The 20,759-nt window shown below is 47.3% G+C and overlaps 1 protein-coding gene across 10 annotated transcripts in view; it reads left to right on the forward strand.

The window, feature by feature from the left end:
* Positions 1–20,759, forward strand: part of ATXN7L1 (ataxin 7 like 1) — a 274,724-nt gene that overhangs the window by 202,902 nt on the left and 51,063 nt on the right. For all 10 annotated transcript variants that reach the window (XM_030933375.1, XM_030933376.1, XM_030933379.1 and 7 more), the window contains one exon: positions 9,207–9,429. In XM_030933375.1, coding sequence (XP_030789235.1) covers positions 9,207–9,429 — 223 coding nt within the window. The remainder of the gene's footprint in view (positions 1–9,206; positions 9,430–20,759) is intronic.

Raw genomic sequence — 20,759 nt, forward strand, 5'->3', positions numbered from 1 at the left:
GCTAATGCCTTGCCAAGCACCTGCCCTCAAAAGTGGGGGCTGAAGGAGACTCCATGCTGTCAAGTGAGTAAGCCAGGTGCTGGCCTAAGCCCAAGTGTGCTTACACAACCATGGCAGGCCACGAGCGACTGTGGTGCTCAAAGTCTATTGGGAGGGGGTTGGTCCCTTAAAAGCCATATTGGAAAATTCCCAACAAGTTCTTTTTAAAAATGGTGCAGGGAGCCACCTTGAGTGTTTGCGGCCGGCTCAGCCATTCATGAGGCATCTGTGCTAAGGTTTTAAATGCAGGACACTGATGCTGCAAGTATGAAAATACCTCTGTGAATTAGCGTATGGAGAAGGGAACACTGAATTTTTACTGAAATGGAATTGCCTGAGAACCTGATGGATTTTATCTTCAGAGAGTGAGGGGAGCAAACTAGAGACACCAGGGCTCCCCACGCCTATCAGATTTTTGGGATGCTGAGAGCTGGTGTCTGCAAGCTTCCTGCCTGGCTGATCTCTAGGACTGCCCCTGGAGTTGCACCTGGATGTTTAAGGAGGCTGCAGGGAAGCAGGTGGTCTTAAAACAGTCAGTTGCTGAGACCTTGGCCTGGACTTCCTGTGGTGGAAATGCACAAAAGTAAAAGGATTTGACTTTTCATTTCTTTGGTACTGGGGACCCCCAACTCTTTGTGATTGAGGTCTCAGGCAATGGTATGAGCTGCTGACTGGCACCTGCCAGCTGCCTAACACCTAAAAAGTGTTTCTTCCTCTCCCTAGGGGAGTCAGGTGCCCTGCTGAAACGCCCATAGGCAGTGGGAAAGGAGAAGTCTCGCTGGTTCTTTCAGGCTCCTCCCATCTGTAGCAGAATCTGCCAGGATTCCAAGGTGGTAGAGCCCAGAGTTAAGATAGGGGCTCTGAAAACATCCCCAGATCTGATGTTTTCTAGCTCTGTGACCTTAAGCAACTCATTATATCTCTGAGCCTCAGGAATTATACCTCAAGGAAATAATTGTAAATCACTTTTTAAATCAGTTCTTTAAGAGACAAATAGGGCCGGGCGCGGTGGCTCAGGCCTGTAATCCCAGCACTTTGGGAGGCCGAGGCGGGCGGATCACGAAGTCAGGAGATTGAGACCATCCTGGCTAACACGGTGAAACCCCGTCTCTACTAAAAATACAAAAAATTAGCCGGGCATGGCGGCGGGCGCCTGTAGTCCCAGCTACTCCGGAGGCTGAGACAGGAGAATGGCGTGAACCGGGGAGGCGGAGCTTGCAGTGAGCCGAGATCGCGCCACTGCACTCCAGCCTGGGCGACAGAGCAAGACTCCGTCTCAAATAAAATAAAATAAAAGACAAATAGTAGGTCGACAGTGAGAGAATAGCTAAATAATCTACAGCACATTAATGATTGAATATTACCTAATGGTTTAAAATAGCAAGTATATGGGAATTTCATATGTATATGCAGAATAATGTTAGTTGACAAGGAATAGTCCAAAATGTCCATTGATTACAGCTTTGTTTTTAATAAAACTTACCTGTAGAAAAGAGAAGCTAGTAATGCCTCTCATTTTTTTGGGCGGGGGGCCCGGGGGACAGAGTCTCACTCTGTTGCCCATGCTGGAGTGCGGTGGTGACACGATCTCGGCTCACTGCAGCCTCTGCCTCCCAGGTTCAAGTGATTCTTCTGCCTCAGTCTCCCAAGTAGCTGGGATTACAGGCGCCCGCCACCACGGCCTGCTAATTTCTGTATTTTTAGTAGACACGGGGTTTCTTTTTTTTTTTTTTTTTGAGAAGGAGTCTCGCTCTGTCACCCAGGCTGGAGTGCAGTGGCCAGATCTCAGCTCACTGCAAACTCCGCCTCCCGGGTTTACGCCATTCTCCTGCCTCAGCCTCCCGAGTAGCTGGGACTACAGGCGCCCGCCACCTCGCCCGGCTAGTTTTTTGTATTTTTTAGTAGAGACGGGGTTTCACCGTGTTAGCCAGGATGGTCTCGATCTCCTGACCTCGTGATCCGCCCGCCTCGGCCTCCCAAAGTGCTGGGATTACAGGCTTGAGCCACCGCGCCCGGCCTAGACACGGGGTTTCACCATGTTGGTCAGGCTAGTCTCAAATTCCTGACCTTGTGTTCCCGCTTCAGCCTCCCAAAGTGCTGGGATTACAGGCATGAGCCATTGCGCCCGGCCGTGCCTTTCTTAAGGTATTGTAAGAATGAAATGCTATAAGGTAAATCAAGTGTTTATAAGACTGCCTGGCGCATAGGAAAAAAAAATCTTTTTTTTTTTTGAGACAGAGTCTCGCGCAATCGCCCAGGCTGGCGTGCAGTGGCGCCATCTCGGCTCACTGCAAGCTCCGCCTCTGGGGTTCACGCCGTTCTCCTGCCTCAGCCTCCTGAGTAGCTGGGACTACAGGCACCCGCCACCACGCCCGGCTGATTTTTTGTATTTTTTAGTAGAGATGGGGTTATCACTGTGTTAGCCAGGATGGTTTCGATCTCCTGACCTCGTGATCTACCCGCCTCAGCCTCCCAAAGTGCTGGGATTACAGGCGTGAGCCACCGCGCCTGGCCTTTTTTTTTTTTTTTTTTTTGAGACAGTGTCTCACTCTGTCACTCAGGCTGGAGTGCAGTGCAACAATCTCAGCTCTCTGTAGCCTTGACCTCCCAGGCTCAAGCGATCCTCCCACCTCAGCTCCTAAGTAGCTGGGACTACAGGCGCATACCAGGCTGATTTTTTAAATTTTTTGTAGAAGCAGGATTTCACCATGTTACCCAGCTAGTTTTGAACTCCTGAGCTCAAGCAATCTGCCTACCTCAGCCTCCCAAAGTGCGGGGATTACAGGCGTGAGGTACTGTACCCACCTGAAAAATCTTAAACTATTATTACTATTGGTCAAAGGACAAAACAGGTGAGAGCAGAGGCTGCTGGTTCAAGATCATTCACTGAGGTTGTTACTGATGTATTGAATACTTAATTCTGCACAGGTGTTCTGATAGTGATTTTCTGTTTTTCCTTCAGTAGGTGAGTGGTGTTTATATTCAATATTAGCACAATAGATTCGTTTGGTCTTTCTGTCACATGGTCTGGAAAGAAATGTGTAGCAAGAGCTATAAAACTGCAGCCTTTCACTTTGGGAATTATACCTCAAGGAAATAATTCTGAATCACTTTTTAAATCAGGTTTTTTGTTGTTGCTGTTGTTGTTGTTGTTGTTTTTGTTTTTGAGACAGACTCTCACTCTGTTGCCAGGCTGGAGTGCAGTGGCATAATCCGGGCTCACTGCAGCCTCCACCTCCCAGGTTCAAGCAATTCTCCTGCCTCAGCTTCCTGAGAATCTGAGATTATAGGCACGCAACCACCACGCCTGGCTAATTTTTGTGTTTTTAGTAGAGACGGGGTTTCACCATGTTGGCCAGGATGGTTTTGATCTCTTGACCTTGTGATCCACCCTCCTTGGCCTCCCAAAGTGCTGGAATTACAGGTGTGAGCCACCACGCCCGGTCAAATCAGTTTTTTTTTTTAAAGACAAATAGTAGGTAGACAGTAAGAGAGTAGCTAAATAATCTGCGCCATGTTGATGATTGAATATTACCTAACAGTTTAAAATAGCAAGTTTGTGGGAATTTGATACGTATATGTAGAATGTTAGTTGACAAAGAATAGTCCAAAATATCCATTGATTACAGTTTTGTTAATAAAGCTATATGCATTAACAAAGACTAAGAAAATTTAGAGGAAAGTGCTCTTTTTCTCTAAAATTGCTTAAGTATTAAATATTTTAACAATGAGTGAGGGATATAATGTACTACAAATTCTTTCTGGGCAGGGCAAATGGAATTAGAATAATTATAGGGATCTACCTTAGGCAGTCCCTTAATGAAAACATAAGACATGATTAAACCTCAAGTGGATGAGGGCTTATATCCGAATGATTGTAATGTACAGCCGGAGAGCTTCACTCAGCAGCATCTTTTTGCAAGAGATAAGACCCTGCCTTCTCCTATCACCAACCTAACGCACCTCCTCACCAACACAAAACTGTGTAAGTCCACTACAGGCAGGTCTTCATAGACTAAAGAAACATAGATTAAATAGGTCTTTTTGTAAAATCCACTCACTCTGCCCTACCTGGGACATCAGTTCTACCCATTTTCAAAAGCTTAGCTACAGCTCACCTCCACAGTGAACCCCTGACCACTGACTCTGTTGGTCCCTCCACTTTAATTTTTTTTTTTTTTTTTTTTTTGAGACAGAGTTTCACTCTTGTTGCCCAGGCTGGAGTGCAATGGTACGATCTTGGCTCACAGCAACTTCTACCTCCTGGGTTTAAGCGATTCTCCTGCCTCAGCCTCCCAAGTAGCTGGGATTACAGGCATGTGCCACCACGCCCAGCTAATTTTGTATTTTTTGTAGAGACAGGGTTTCCCCATGTTGGTCTGGCTGGTCTCAAACTCCCGGCCTCAGGTAATCCACCCGCCTCGGCCTCCCAAAGTGCTGGGATTACAGGCGTGTGCCACTGCGCCGGGCCTTTAAATTCTTATACAACCTTTCTCACCTGCACCAGTAGGGGGCAAGCTTGTTCCCATAGCTCAAGGGTTGTGAGAGCCCTTCTGATTTAGTTCAAACCGTTTCACAAGTAGGAAATATTGCTTTCACCTATTTATTGCAATACAAAATCACACATCAAACAACCAAAAAAAAAAACTTATATTAAGGGAAAAGGGCTGTCTTCAGGTTTTAATTAATATTCCCTCATTGCAACTTGTCCTTTCAATTGGCAATTTAAGACAAGTTTCTGAATCTAAAATATGAAACTAGGTGTGGTGGCTCACACCTGTAATCCCAGCATTTTGGGAGGCTGAGGCGGGCAGATCACTTGAGGTCGGGAGTTTGAAACTAGCCTGGTCAACATGGTGAAACCCCATCTCTACTAAAAATACAAAAATAAGCCAGACGTGGTGGTGTACACCTGTAATCCCAGCTACTCAGGAGGCTGAAGCAGGAGAATTGCTTGAACCTGGAGACGGAGGTTGCAGTGAGCCAAGATCACGCCACTGCACTCCAGCCTGGACAACAGAGTGAGACTGTCTCAAAAAATAAAATATGAAACCAAGAAAAAAACTTATCCACTGATACAGTTGTTTTGTAGGCCGGATGTGGTAGCTCACCTGTAATCCCAACACTTTGCGAGGCCAAGGCAAGAGGATCTCTTGAGCCCAGGAGTTCAAGACCAGCCTGGGAACTTAGAGAGACTTTATCTCTGCAAAAAAAGAAAAAGAAAAAAAAATTGAGACAGATTCTTGCTCTGTTGCCCAGGCTAGAGTTCTCTGGTACAATCACAACTTGCTGTAGCCTCCACCTCTCAGGCTTAAGTGATCCACCCATCTTGGCCACCCAAAGTGCCAGGATTATAGGCATGAGCCACCATGCCTGGCCTTACCAAAAAAAAGTTTTAATTAATAATTAACTGGGGCCAGGTGCAGTGGCTCATGCCTGTATGCCTATAATCCCAGCATTTTGGGAGGCCAAGACGGGCAAATCACTTGATGCCAGGAGTTCAAGACTAGCCTGGCCAACATGATGAAACCCTATCTCTACTAAAAATATAAAAATTAGTCAGGCATGATGTTACATGCCTGTAATCCCAGCTACTTGGGAGACTGAGATTGTGAGAATCTTCAGCCTTGATTCTCCCAGGCTCAAGAGAATCGCTTGAGGTGGAGGTTGCAGTGAGATGAGATCGCGCCACTGCACTCCAGCCTGGGCCACAGAGCAAGACTGTGTCTCAAAAAATAATATTAATTAGCCGGGTGTGGTGGCACACACCTGTAGTCCCAGCTACTCAGAAGGCTGAATTGGGAGGATCACTTGAACCTGGAAGGCAGAGGTTGCAGTAAGCCATGATCGTGCCATAGCACTCTAGCCTAGGTGACAGAGTTTTTTTTCTGTCTTAAAAAAAAGTTTTTTTTTTGGCCGGGCGCGGTGGCTCAAGCCTGTAATCCCAGCACTTTGGGAGGCCGAGACGGGCGGATCACGAGGTCAGGAGATCGAGACCATCCTGGCTAACACGGTGAAACCCCGTCTCTACTAAAAACTACAAAAAACTAGCCGGGCGACGTGGCGGCGCCTGTAGTCCCAGCTACCCGGGAGGCTGAGGCAGGAGAATGGCGTGAACCCGGGAGGCGGAGCTTGCAGTGAGCTGAGATCCGGCCACTGCACTCCAGCCTGGGTGACAGAGCGAGACTCCGTCTCAAAAAAAAAAAAAAAAAAAAGGTTTTTTTTTGTAAATTTAGCAGCAGAATGTGTCAGCCAGGACCACTAACCAGAATTCTTTCAGAAGGTGATTGTAGAATCACTGGCCTGGCCCATTGATTTTGTCCTTCATGGCACCCTTCCTTGTGATTTATCTTTGTTTATTTGCATACTTTTTAACATTTAGTTTAGTAAAATAAAATGTATCTTCATTATTCAGGTTTATCTCCCCACCTAAACCAAGAAATATTTCTGTACATGCCCCACCCACCCACCATCAGCTTTGAGTCAGTGATAGTAAGGGAGTGAATGAAGACTGCAGAAACATCTAAAGCAGTAGTAGTAAAAATCAAAGTTTTCTTTTCTTTTTTTTTTTTTTTTTTTTGAGACGGAGTCTTGCTCTGTCTCCCAGGCTGGAGTGCAGTGGCCGGATCTCAGCTCACTGCAAGCTCCGCCTCCCGGGTTCACGCCATTCTCCTGCCTCAGCCTCCCGAGTAGCTGGGACTACAGGCGCCACCACCTCGCCCGGCTAATTGTTTGTATTTTTAGTAGAGACGGGGTTTCACTGTGTTAGCCAGGATGGTCTCGATCTCCTGACCTCGTGATCCACCCGTCTCGGCCTCCCAAAGTGCTGGGATTACAGGCTTGAGCCACCGCGCCCGGCCCAAAGTCTTATTTTCATATTGGAAGCCTCTGCCGAAAAACAAACTGCTAAACAAGACATTTCTGAGAGGCAGAACGTCGATAGACTTGAAGTTAGGAGACTTGGTTCTAGTCTCAGGATTGCTGCTAACTAGCTTTAACCCGAAGGCTGGCAACTGATAACCTCATCTATCAGAAAGATCACACAAGTTGACTTTTAAGATGCAGTTGTAACCTTTAGTGATTCTAAGTTATGCATTTTCTAATTTTCTGGCTTCGAATTTTATTCACCTAGTTTCCTGCCTTCCTGAGAGGCAGCTAGGCCTATGTACTTGGCACAGAGGTATCCTGATCCTTGAGTAGCCCTGACCTTGGCAATCAGCTCACCTCTCTGGGTCTCCTTTGGCCAGTCAGCCGTGAGGAGGGTGGAGATGCCTGGCTGCTTCCTGCCTGTCTCACAGGGGTTGTAAAGGCCAGTACAATTTTACAAAGGATGAATTCCTCCAAGGAAGATCTCGCCTGAGTAAAATTGTTCAATACTTCAGCTGTTATTATTGCTCTGACATCCAGGAATCATGAGGGATGAGAAGGGAAGGAACAGGTATAAGTATCCCTTGTATTTATGGTGATTGAGTGGAAGGAGGCTTTGAAGCCATCTAGGGACCCACTTCATTCACAGATAAAGACACAGGAACCAAGGAAGGTTCAGTGGTAAACTGAAGGCCCAAGCCTAATACTGTGTATGTGTGGTTGGAGTGGGAGCCCAGGTCTCCTGGCTCCCAGCCCTCAAAACAGAGGCCTCAGAACTAGCTCTTTGTTTTCAAAAGCTTCAACAGGATGGCTTCTGAAAACTAAGCTGATGCAAAGGTCTACTCTGATTCAATGAGGAAAAAGTACCCTGTAAATTTATTCTGTGTAGGCAGCATATGAGCACTGGTCAAGCAAAAAAAATGCAGCAATTGAATGATCCTCAAAAATCTGCTTCCTCCTAATTCCCATTGCATCAGAAGACTAAATTCAGTCTGCTTTGAGACAGCCTGGCAACCCATTGGTACAAGGGAGCACAGAGAAACCCCAGACTCCTGTCGCAGCTGGCCACAGGTGTAGGCTTGTGTCTCCCAGGTCAGGGTGCCTGCAAAAGCATCCAGGAAAGGTGCCCTAATGAGAGAAGCCTAGGCTCAGCTTTGGGCTGGAGAGAGAATGATCTGCCATCTTTGTCTGTCACATTTTGCATTATCAAATTCAGCCAGATTTTCAGATCTGTGATCTCTAGTTCAGGAGATCTGTTATAATTTCATTTATTTATTCAACACATGTTAATTAAGCACTAATTATATGTGAGACATAAGAGAGCCAGAGAGGACTTAGGGTTTCAAGAAGCTTTGTCTTTTTTAGGGTTTGGGATTCCTTCCTGTAATCATGTACAAAGTTTTTGGATAGGTGTAAAAGTGCATTTTGCTGGGGTCTTAAATTTTTATCAGATTCGCTACTCTAAAACAATTAAGAACCCCATAGTGGGTGCACACTAGAACTTTACTTCATGCATCTGCTGTCCTGGTCAGTATCCTCATCCTGCCCATTCAGTCGAAAGCGCAGGGGCTAACAGAACGTGAACAAGTGATGCATCTCTGCCCAGAGCTCTGGTATTCTCTGTAGAACCTCAGGAAGTTGTGCTCGCCGGCCCAAGTCCATGCCCCACATTGCAGATTCTGTCTCAAGCGTTGACACCCTCCTGCATGTGGCCCTCTGTGGACCTCGTGGAGGCCATAGCAGGAGTGTGTCGACACTGTCCTCTCAGTCCCAGGACAGCTGCTGGGCCACTTCCTCGCTCGCAAAGTCCCTTTGATTCAAGCCTGCTGGCCCCTCTTACTTTAGTGCTCCTGCAGAGTGTTAGGTTCAAGAGTTTCCTGTTTGTTGAGAGTCCTGCCCTGTCCACTGCTCTGATGGACCTGTGGCCTCTGTGTAGCTGTCTAGGAATTGCTTTGGCTATGTGGGGTTATCCCACTGTTCAGGTGATACCTGGTGTCCCTCTGCTACTCCTGTGGAAGTAGTTTTGCAGAAAGATGACCTGCTAAATGCCTCCCGCGAGAACCTTGATGTTAGTTGAGCATGCCATTTGATACAGAAACGCAGAACATAAGTATTGCTAGCTGGTGGAATAGGAGCATATGTCAAGACAAATCGTCTCATCAGAACCTAGGCTTCAGGGATGCCGATGCTGCAGGGAAAGCGCTTCTCTCTGCCTGTTGTGTGTTTGAATGTATGTCAGTGTGTGAGACCCTCACCTGCTACAGATGCTGTGCTGAGTTCTCTACTTTCTGCCCCTGTAGAGAGAAGACACGGTTCAATGTGTAGACCTTCTCCCTCTCCAGTGTCTCCAGCCTCCAATCCCAGGACATCACTAGTACAGGTGAAAACAAAAGCCTGTCTCAGCGGCCATCACTCTGCCAGCAGCACCTCAAAGCCATTCAAAACGCCCAAAGACAATCTACTTACCTCCAGCAGCAAACAGCACACGGTCTTTCCTGCGAAAGGATCAAGGGATAAACCATGGTGAGTCAGCTGGCTGGCAGCCAGCTGCTGTCTGTCCCCCCTGCTGTTCCTGTCACCACGGGAAACAGTATTTACCCTCTGGCTTTGTTCCTAGGAGTCACATGCAGGAATTTGGGGGACTGAGGAATGAAGGGACAGAAACCCAAAATGATGGAAAGATAAACCTAAATATTAGAGGGCATGTGGGACCTTAAGAGTACCATATGGGCCACACTCACGCCTATAATCCCAGCACTTTGGGAGGCTGAGGCGGGTGGATCACCTGAGGTCAGGAGTTTGAGACCAGCCTGGCCAACATGGTGAAACCCCCGTATCTACTAAAAATACAAATAGTAACGAGGCATGGGGGCATGTATCTGTAATCCCAGCAACTCAGGGGGCTGAAGCAGGAGAATTGCTTGAACCCAGGAGGCGGAGTTGTGGTGAGCTGAGATCGCGCCACTGCACTCCAGCCTAGCCGACAGCGAAACTCTGTCTCAAAAATATTTATGTATATACCCTATGCCTGATGGGGAATTTTTTTATTCTCTTGAGAGTTGAGCCAAGTTGTGTCTAAGAAAAGGGTAACATGGAAATATTTCTCAGTTCCGCGGCCACCTCTCAATTTTCCACCCCAGTGAAGACAAGCTCTGGTGTAAAATCAAAAGCACTGACAGTCTGCCTGGTGTGGAGCAAAGCCGCGGCCCTACCCCCAACACTGGGTCCCAGGTCCTGTGGAATAGTGGAATAGTGGAAAATCAGTGGAAAATCAGTGGAAAAATCAGAGGCGTTTGACCAGGCATGATGGCTCACATCAGCAATCCCAGCACTTTGGGAGGCTGAGGTGGGCAGATCACTTGAGGTCAGGAGTTCAAGAGCAGCCTGACGAACATGGTGAAACCCCATCTCTACTAAAAATACAAAAATTAGCTGGGCATAGTGGTGCATGCCTGTAATCCCAACTACTTGGGAGGCTGAAGCAGGAGAGTTGCTTCATTCCGGGAGGCAGAGGTTGCAGTGAGCCGAGATTGTGCCACTGCACTCCAGCCTGGATGACAAAGTGAGACCCTGTCTCAAAAAAAATAAAAAAATAAAAATCTGAGGCTTTTAATTCATTTAGTTATCTCAGCCCTTACTAAAAAGTCAGAAAAGGTTGCCTGTGGAACAGACAGTTAGGAAGCCAAACTTAAAACAAGGAAGATGAATATCTTCAAATGCTGTTGGCACCCAGCTTGGAGTACTTAAGGAACTGGCTTCTGACAGCACCTCCATGCTTATCTTTCAAGCCTTGAGAAGGCAGAGAAGGGATAAGTGTGGAGTCCATCTGTTTTATGTATTTAAAGAAAAAAAGTGTTCCATCAATTAATGACAGTTAATTGCACTTAAGTTCATACCTAGGCAAGCTGTGGAGTAAAATCATCCATCAATGGGTTTGTCACTGCACACTGGAAATTATGATGACTTAGTAAAGAGCTAATTATGTCAGATCAATTACAGAGCCTCTTGTGATGGAGTGGAAAGGTATAGGCATGGCTGTGGAGGAGTTACCTGCCACGCAGCTGGGCCTCATGGGCAAGCTTTGTTCTCCTCGGGTTGTTGGGATTGCGGGTCCACCCTGCAGGAAGCTGTAGCTGGTTAGGGAAGACTCAGCCTGAGACTGGGGGTTGCCCACCCACCAGCGATGTGAGTCTCCCAGTCACTACCCTGCAATCCGTCTTATCTGTGACCTGAGAATGTGCCTGAGAGTTTATTTACTGGGGCTGTGTGGTATCCCGATGTAACCACAAGCTCTGGAGTTACTGGCCTGGGCACAAATTTCAGCTGGGTGACCTTAGGCAAGTTATTTGACTGTGTTGTGCTTCCGTCTCCTCATCTGTAAAGTGGGGCCAATAATAGCTCTATTCCATGGGATTGTTGTGAGGATTAAGTGAGCTAATTTTTATAAAATAGTAGGCAAAGTATCTGGATCATAGTGTATGTTCAATAAATAATTTAGCATAATGTCATTATTATTGTATTATCATGTGTGCCAAAGGACATCCATCCTGGGATAAAGATTGACAAGACAAATCTCTCTAAAAAAAAAAATTAGAGAAATGGCTCTTCAGACTCAGAGTGAAGATAAAAATGATTAAGTAATTTATTCAGAGTCCAGAAATGAGCTACAGAGAAACAAAATAAGGGAAGCCAGGGAAGGAGCACATAAGTCAGGAGAAGACCCAGGGAGCTCGGGGAAGATCATCAATGAATGCTCCTTGTAAAAGAGCAAATGAGAGGTCTCTTGTAGCCCCACAGCACCAAAAAGCACCTGCCCAAAAGGCAAACCTTCAGGGTGACCATTGGGTTCAAATCATTGTCCACACTCAATCCAGTCCAACTCAACACACACTTCTTAAGACCTGCCACAGTCAAGTCCTCTTCAGCTAGGGGCAAAAAGTGGTTTTGAAAGAATCTGGCTGGATGCAGTGGGTCACATCTGTAATCCCAGTACTTTGGGAGGCCAAGATGGGCAGATCACGAGGTCAGGAGTTCAACACGAGCCTGGCCAGCATGGTGAAACCCCGTCTCTACTAAAGATACAAAAAATTAGCCAGGTGTAGTGACACGCACCTGTAATCCCAGCTACTCAGGAGGCTGAGGCAGAAGAATTGCTTGAACCTGGGAGGAAGAAGTTGCGGTGAGCTGAGATTGCTCCATTGCACTCCAGCCTGGGCAACAGGGCAAGACTCTGTCTCAGAAAAGAAGGAAAGAGAGAGAGAGAGAGAGAGATAAACAGAAAGAGAGAAACTGAAAAAACTAGCCCAGGTCCAGAGATGAGCAACCAAGAGATTTGTAAGGAGGGAGATAGCTCGTAGTGAAAAGACTAGAGTGCTTACCTGTGGGAAGAAGAGAAAAGCATGGGTAATTTGCCATGCCTTCAAGTCGGTAAATATTCTGAGGACAGAACAAGTGGTGCGCCATGCATGAGGCCGAACCATGGACTGCAATGGTCTGGAGACCTAACTGTCCTCACCTCCCATCTGCCTGGCTGTCGTCCATCTACCCAACACGTCCAGGAACATGTGTCCGGGAAGAGATAGAGTCTCCAAGGCTGGGAAGATTTGGCTTTGAGCCTTAGAGGGCTCAGCCTCAGTTGAGAGGTATCCCAGAGTGCAGCTCCCCAGAGTGCAGTTCCCCAGACCTGTACTGAGCTAGGAGCAGGAAAAGCAAGTTCAAGTCTGGGCCCTGCCTCTAACTTTCTGTGTGTCCTTGAACAAGTCACTTTACTTCTCTGAGTTTCATTTTCAAGCCTGAATATTTTGAAATTCTATATCACAGTCCTATCAAAAATTCACAAAGTTCCTCACTGCTTCCTGTGTTAAAGAGTTAGTCCCTCAGCCCAACATAAGGGACCCTCTGCCAACTAGCTGCAACCCCCCTAAGTCAATACTGAATATCCAGTACCACCCTATTATGCCAGATGTCCCCCTATCTCTACCCCTGGTACCTTTGCCTGGAACATCCAGCCATCTTTACTCAACATTTAATGAGCACTTATTGTAAGACTATGTGTGCCAACTCTACAACAAGCACGGGGGATACACAGGGCCCACTGATGTCACACAAGCACCTTTGTGCAAATTAGAAAACGGTCTGGATACAGGCCTATACCAGGTGCACAGTTGACTAATGGCCTTCATCCCCTGCTCACTTCCTTAGCCAGGCCTCCTCTCCCAGTGCATAACCTATACAACTGTACACTGCAGCCCTGGGGATACGAAGTTAAGATACAGACACTGTCTTAGGGAGTCTGTAAATAGAAACATAAGCTAACACAGTACAAAGTGATAAGGACTATGAGATCGGTAGCAAAGGAGAAGGGCACCTAACCCAGGCTGAGGACTCAGAAAGGGTTTTTTCAAAAGAGATCACTTCCGGCCAGGTGTGGTGGCTCACACCTGTAATCCCAGCACTTTGCGAAGTCGAGGCGGGTGGATCACGAGGTCAGGAGTTCAAGACCAGCCTGACCAACATGGTGAAACCCCATATCTACTGAAAATTCAAAAATTAGCTGGGCGTGGTGACATGTGCCTGTAATCCCAGCTACTCAGGAGGATGAGGCAGTAGAATCACTTGAACCCCGGAGGCGGAGGTTGCATTGAGCCAAGAAAAGAAAAAAAAGGTCACTTCTGCTAAATTCAAAGGACAAGTAGTAGAAAGGAGGTAGACAAAGAGAATGGGATTAGAATGGTAAATTTTTAATGTTACGTCTATTTTACCACCAAAAAAAAAAAAAAATTCTAACTAAGAGAGTAGGAAGGGTGTCCTAGGCAAAGGGAACAGAATGTGCAAAAGTATTTGCATGTGGGGAGAGGCAGGATGTGAAACTGAGTAGGGGAGTGAGGCCCAGATTATGAAGTTCTGCTGTATGTGTTAAGTTCAGGAATTTGGACTTCACCCTGGAAATTGCAAAGAAGCATTAAAGGAGCAGTTTTATGATGTAGTCTGGTCACCTTGACAGCCATGTAAAAGGATGGCTGGGGGAGTCACACAGGAAGCAGCAAGAATGGTGAGAACATTGTATCACCCAGGCGAGGTGTGGTGACAGCCTGGTTCCAGGCAGTGATGTGTACGGAGGGGCAGGGTGAGATAAATATTAAAGAGGGAAAACTCCACAGGACTTTGGGGGTCATATGTAGGGCTGGAGTACAAGGGAAGGGGTTAGGACAGCTGAGTTGTGATCCTGAAGGATCCTGAAGGAAAGGACAGTAAGGGCCAGAGTTGAGGGAGGGAAGGGAAGGATGAGTTCAGCTGGAAAGTCAGTGGATTTTGAAGTGTCTGAGAAATATCTACAAAGAAATGTGAGTGGGCACTGAATGTTTGGAACCAGGGGTCAAGAGATAGGTATGGGCCAGGACTAGAGAGTCATCAGTGTAGACATGGGCATGGAAGCTGTGGGTATAGATGGTGCCTGCCAGGGAGGTATATGGTGTGAGAAGAACAGAGGCCAAGGGTGGTACTATGGAGGATTGGGACAGGGAAAGAGGAGTCTGAGGGCGCTGGGTCTGCTAAGCCCAGTGTTTCCACAGCATTCAGTCCCCTTCTCTCCTGGCCAAAATCCTTACCATTCTTATTGCCCATGTCACTGGCTACCTTCTCTCAATGCCCTTTCCTCATTCACTTCCTCCTTGCCAACAACCTGATATGATATCGCCTTTCTTTTAATCCCCAGAGCACTTAATTTTTACCTCACATGTGACACTTTCTCTGGTCAGCCATAGACTTCACTTCCTGTCTTCCTCCTGCCCAGTAGTTACTGCAGGGCCTCCTGTATGGTAACCGCTCACCAACTCAACAAGCATGGTACTCGTGTCAGTAAATATTTGTTGAATTAAATGAAATAGATGTGACCATTGAAAGGGATTCTAAGATTTCCATTCCTGGAGATGGCTGACCTTTTGTCTAGAATTGTTTAGACTAGCACTATCCGATAGAAATGTAATGTGTGTCACACATGTTAATTTTACATTTTCAAGCAGCCACATTGGAAAAAAGTACAAAAGAAACAGGTGAAATTAATTTTTTTTTTTTTTTGAGCTGGAGTCCTGCTCTGTCACCCAGATTGGAGTGCAGTGGCGTGATCTCGGCTCACTGCAACCTCTGTTGCCTGGGTTCAAGCATTCTCCTGCCTCATCCTCCTGAGTAGCTGGGATTACAGGTGCCCACCACCATGCCCGGCTACTTTTTGTGTTTTCAGTACAGATGGGGTTTCACCATCTTGGCCAGCCTGGTCTTGAATTCCTCATGATCCATCCGCCTTGACCTCCCAAAATGCCAGGATTACAGGCGTGAACCACCATGCCCAGCCATGAAATTAATTTTTAATAATAGTCATTGGCCGGGCATGGTGGCTCATGCCTGTAATCCCAACACTCTGGGAAGACGAGGCAGATGGATCACTTGAGGTCAAGAGCTCGAGACCAGCCTAGCCAACATGCTGGAACTCCATCTCTACTACAAATACAAAAAATAATAATAATAATGGTGGTAGCATTCCCCAGCTACTCAGGAAGCTGAGGCAGGAGACTTGCTTGAACCTGGGAGGCAGAGGTTGTGATGAGCCAAGATCCTGGCACTGCACTCCAGCCTGGGCAACAAAGCAAGTGAGACTCCACCTCAAAAAAAAAAAAAAAAAGTTATGTGCCACATAAAAGCGTATTAGTCAACAGCAGTCCTATAACATGATTATACCATATTTTTACTGTAGCTTTTCTACATTTAGATATGTTTAGACACACAAATACTTACCCTTATATTACAATTGCCTACAGTATTCAGTACAGTCACATGCTGTACAGGTTTGTAATCTAGGAACAAATGGCTGTACCATACAGCTTAGGTTCAAGCACCTTTTATACTTGACAGGACAGAATCCTGCCTGGACCGGCAAGAAGAGGGTGATCCATTGGAAAAGTGGAACTGGTCACCCTTTTTTTTTTTTTTTTTTTGGAGACAGGGTATAGCTCTGTCACCCAGACCAGTGTGCAGGGGTTTGTGTTAATTCACTCTACGATGTTAGCATGATGAAATCACCTATCATTACATTTCTTAGAACATAGCCCCATCATGAAGTGACACATGACTATTTTATTTAATCTAATATATTCAAAATACTATCATTTCAACATATAATCAATGAGATAGATTACATCATTTTCTTTTCATAAGTCTTCAAAATCCTGCATGTGTTTTATTACACTTACAGCACATCTCAATTTGGACACTAAATTTTCTTTTTTTTTTTTTTTTTTTTTTTTTTTTTGAGATGGAGTCTCGCTCTGTCACCAGGCTGGAGTGCTGTGGCCGGATCTCAGCTCACTGCAAGCTCCGCCTCCCAGGTTCACGCCATTCTCCTGCCTCAGCCTCCCGAGTAGCTGGGACTACTCACTGCAAGCTCCGCCTCCCAGGTTCACGCCATTCTCCTGCCTCAGCCTCCTGAGTAGCTGGGACTACAGGCGCCGCCACCTAGCCCGGCTAGTTTTTTGTAGTTTTTAGTAGAGACGGGGTTTCACCATGTTAGCCAGGATGGTCTCGATCTCCTGACCTCGTGATCCACCCGTCTCGGCCTCCCAAAGTGCTGGGAGTACAGGGTTGAGCCACCGCGCCCGGCCGGACACTAAATTTTCATCAGAAATATTTGACCCATTTTTAGATTTCATAAAACCTAGAGATTATAAAATAGATTGACATACCCCAGTTGTTCTAAATAGACTTAAACATTTTCTAATTACTGAATCAAGTATCTGTTCTTAAATTTCAATGAACTGAGCTTAAATGAAATTTGAAATCCCATTCCTCAGTCATAGTAGCCACTTTTTTTTTAATCTTTTTTTTCTTTTTCTTTTTTTCTTTTTTTTTTTGAGACAGGGTCTCACTCTGTCACCCAGCCTGGGGCTGGAGTACCGTAGTGCGATCTCAGCTTACTGCAGCCTCAACCTCCTGGGCTCAAGTGATCCTCCCAACTCAACCTCCCAAGTAGCTGGGACAACAAGCGCACACTACTGTGCCTGGCTAATATTTTTGTTTTTTGTAGAGTTAGGGTTTCACCATCTCGAATTCCTGAGCTCAAGGGATCCACCCACCTCACTCTCCTGCAGTGCTGGAATTACAGGTGTGAGCCACAGCGCCTGACCCCCACAGTAGCCACATTTTAAATGCTCAGTAGCCTGAAGTGGTTAGTGGCTGCTGGATCTAGACACATAGGCCGCTGACTCTGGGTGGGGCCCTCTGGTTTTTACAATTCAATTGTGTGTTAATTGGGCTCCTCTAATCTCTTTAAAAGTTACACTCCCAACAGGAGTTGCTAAATTCCAGCTCGTTTCTCCCCTTGGCCTGGTGCTGCTGGGTCTGTGGTGGAAACAGACCTGGAAGACCTGCATCAGGCGGTGCAGAGAGCCCCCTGCCCAAGTTCTGTTCCATTGCTCCAAGTGAGCTCTGTATCGCCCCCTCCTGGCCAAGAAAGCATAAGCGGTGCCTACCCATGCTGGACCGTGGCCCTTAGATTAGATTTAACAGCAGGTTAGGGCTGCCCTTTCCAAATAGCTCAAATTCACACGTACAGCAATGAAAACACTACTCTATCAGGCTGACCTCCTGGCATTCCAGTACAAGGTTAAATGGTCTGTGGTTTTGTTATTTTCTCCTTTATGTGGCTGAGTAGGTTAAAAAAAAAAAACTGCATTACAAGAAAGGGGGAGACCGGCGTGATAGCTCACGCCTGTAATTCCAGCACGGGATGCCGAGGCGGGTGGATCACCTGAAGTCAGGAGTTCAAGACCAGCCTGGCCAACATGGCAAAACCCTGCCCCTACTAAAAATACAAAAAATTAGCCAGGTGTAGTGGCAGGCACCTGTAATCCCAGATACTTGGAAGGCTAAGGCAAGAGAATCACTTGAATCTGGGAAGCAGAGGTTGCAGTGAGCCAAGATCACACTACTGCACTCCAGCGTGGGCGACAGAGCAAGACTGTCTCAAAAAAAAAAAACAAGAAGAAGAAGAAGAAGAAAGGGGAAAACACAGAGAGCATTGCCATGTTACCAGGTTTGTCCCCTGCAGAGCTGCCTGACAGCACTCACAGGCTGCCCAGCATCCCCAGCCCTGCACTCAGCCTTTCAGAGGCCCCTTCCACTGGTTCACTGTCCTGACAGTGGGGACCACCCCTGCGGGAGCCAGAGGTCGGGGGTACCTGGCCACCATCCCACAGCGTTGACATCTATGTAGTTGATGACAGTAGAGGGAGGTGGGCAAGATGACTCGGTCCCCAGGTAAAAATCAAGAAAGAGTTATGGCTGTTTGGCTGTTTTGAGCATTTCAGCCTTTACTTATGAGTCCCTGCTAAGCCATGGGACCAGACCCTGGCACAGTGACCGAGTCAGCCAGTCTGACTCTCCCAGCTGCTGTCACTTCAGCTACCCTGGTCTGGCCTGGCGAATTGATGGGGAACTCAGACCCATGGATGTAGGCTGAGGTGGGTAGGAGGCAGAGAGGAGGTAGGAGGAGGATTTCCTCCCCTGGATGGCTTGTTGCCTTCTCTTTGGGCCTTATCAACCCACACGTGTGTGTTGAATACTAAATATGCTCAGCTATTAAAAATGCAGGAGATGAGCCTGCTGCTCCAGGAGGAAAATGAGCCAAAGCAAAAGAAAAATCAGCAGGCTCCCTGGCCTCCCCTGCGTGCCCTGCAGCAGGTGGGGGAGGGCTCCCTCTCCCCAGGTAGGCGGGGCTCCTCTCCAAATGCTTGGAATTACCAGGCGGGTCCTCCCGGAGTGACTGGGGCTGAGGGAGTGGAAGTGCTCTGGAAGTCTTCCCAGCGCTTTATGGAGAGGGAAGCGATCACTGAGAGGCCCTGGCCAGACGCCTGTGGGAGAAACTGGGCGGCTTATCTCTTCCTGACTGGTGCTGGCATGAACTGGGGGCAAGACCAAGGCTCAGGATTGATGGCTCCCTGAAGACACAGGGAGTCGTCTCAGGCTGTGAAATACGAGCAACCCGAGGAGCCGCAGACACTGCAAGGTCCCTACCCCTGTGACTGCCCTGCATTCCTCAGCAGGATTCTTGCAGTCGCCTCTCCCTGGCCTCCTTGCCCCTTGCTCTGCCCATCCTCCAGTCCACCCCGCACACCCCACTAGAGTGATGTGAGCCCCTGCTGTTCCCACAACTCTTTGGTGGCTCCCACTTGTCTGCCTACAGAGTAGAAGTTTAACGTTTTTGTAATGGACTTCAGGGGGAAGGGGAAAGAGGGTGGGGAGGTAGACAGACCAGAATATTTAAGCATCTGGGGGCTGCAGGCAGGGGCATAGTGTCCCTTCCAGGACAGGGAGGCCATGGGAATTTAAACATGTAAGTGCTGCCTGCTCACTGGGTTTTCAGATGAGCAAAGGTAAGGACAATGGACAGCTCCTTTGGTGTAAACGCAGCCAACCTTGTGAAGTCACAGAAGTGCTCAGAAATAGGGAATCCAGCCTAGGGAGGGAAAGTAAGACCAAGACAGCTGGGGAAGGAAGAAAATGGCCTGAAGCAGCCAGGCGCTGTGGCTCACGCCTGTAATCCTAGCACTTAGGGAGACCGAGGCAGGTGGATCACTTGAGGTCAGGAGTTCAAGACCAACGTGGTAAAACCCCATCTCTACTAAAAATACAAAAAAAAAAAAAAATTAGCTGGGCATAGTGGTGTGTGCCTGTAATCCCAGCTACTCGGGAGGCTGAGGCACAAGAATCGCTTGAACCTGGGAGACAGGTTACAGTGAGCTGAGATTGTGCCACTGCACTCCAACCTGGGCAACACAGCAAGACTCCATCTCAAAAAAAAAAAAAAAAAAAAAAAACGGCCTGAAGGAAAGAAGAGGGATGAGCCACAGAAATTAGTAACCATGGTCCTTTGTGGCTGCAGAGCTCATTATGATTTTTAGATGTTTTCACAGCCCAATCCTATTTGAGCCTAAAGACTATTTTGTGATGAAGATAAGAAAACAGAGGCCCAAAGAGATGAAGTGATGGGCTGAGATTACATACACAGTGGGACAGCAGAGGAGCTGAGACTTGATCCCTGGCCTTCTGGCTTCCAGTGCTGCAATAAAGAGCAGCACCCTCAGTATTGCCTGACGTCAAGCCCATTCTACCCTTCATTTTGTGGAATGACCTGGGGCAACCTTTCTCAGCCTCAGGCTTCACATCTATGAAACTGGGGGTGGAGATTAAACACGGTATTGCACGTGAGTGCGTAACTCACTGCTCATGCGTGGTAGGTGTGCAGCATGTGCCGCTATGAGCACACACTTCACCTTTGTCCTCGCCCAGTCTCTTCTCAGAAGAGGAGAGGCAGCACAGCCTGATCCCCACCTAAAGCATTTGTTCTTACCAAGCATTGGTGGGGCGCCAGTTTGGTTTTTATTGTGTTATGTGATTTAACCTCCACCGAGAACATTAATTCATTCATCAAACATTTATCGAGCCCTTCCTAAATGCTAGATAATGTATAGGCTGCTGGGATAATTCCAGAGCGACATGTATACTGGGACGGGGTTCCCATTGTCAGACAGCTCACAGTCTGATCAGGACACATAGATGTAGAAATAAAACCTTGCCACAGGACATGATGAGTGCAGCAGAAACACCCAGGAAGGAACAGCAGGCACTGGGAGAGAAGAGGCTGTTTCCTCCGGATCTGGGCAGATGGGGGAGTGTTCACCCGGAGAATGGGGGAGGGCACACCAGCAGGAGAGCCCGGCCCACGGAAAGGCACAGATCCAGGCCGGAGCACTGGTGTTCAAGGAGAAGTAAGAAGTCTAAAGAGGCTGGGGAGAAGGTGGCTG

Source organism: Rhinopithecus roxellana, chromosome 6 (assembly GCF_007565055.1).
Source record: "Rhinopithecus roxellana isolate Shanxi Qingling chromosome 6, ASM756505v1, whole genome shotgun sequence".
Classification (NCBI taxonomy): domain Eukaryota; kingdom Metazoa; phylum Chordata; class Mammalia; order Primates; family Cercopithecidae; genus Rhinopithecus; species Rhinopithecus roxellana.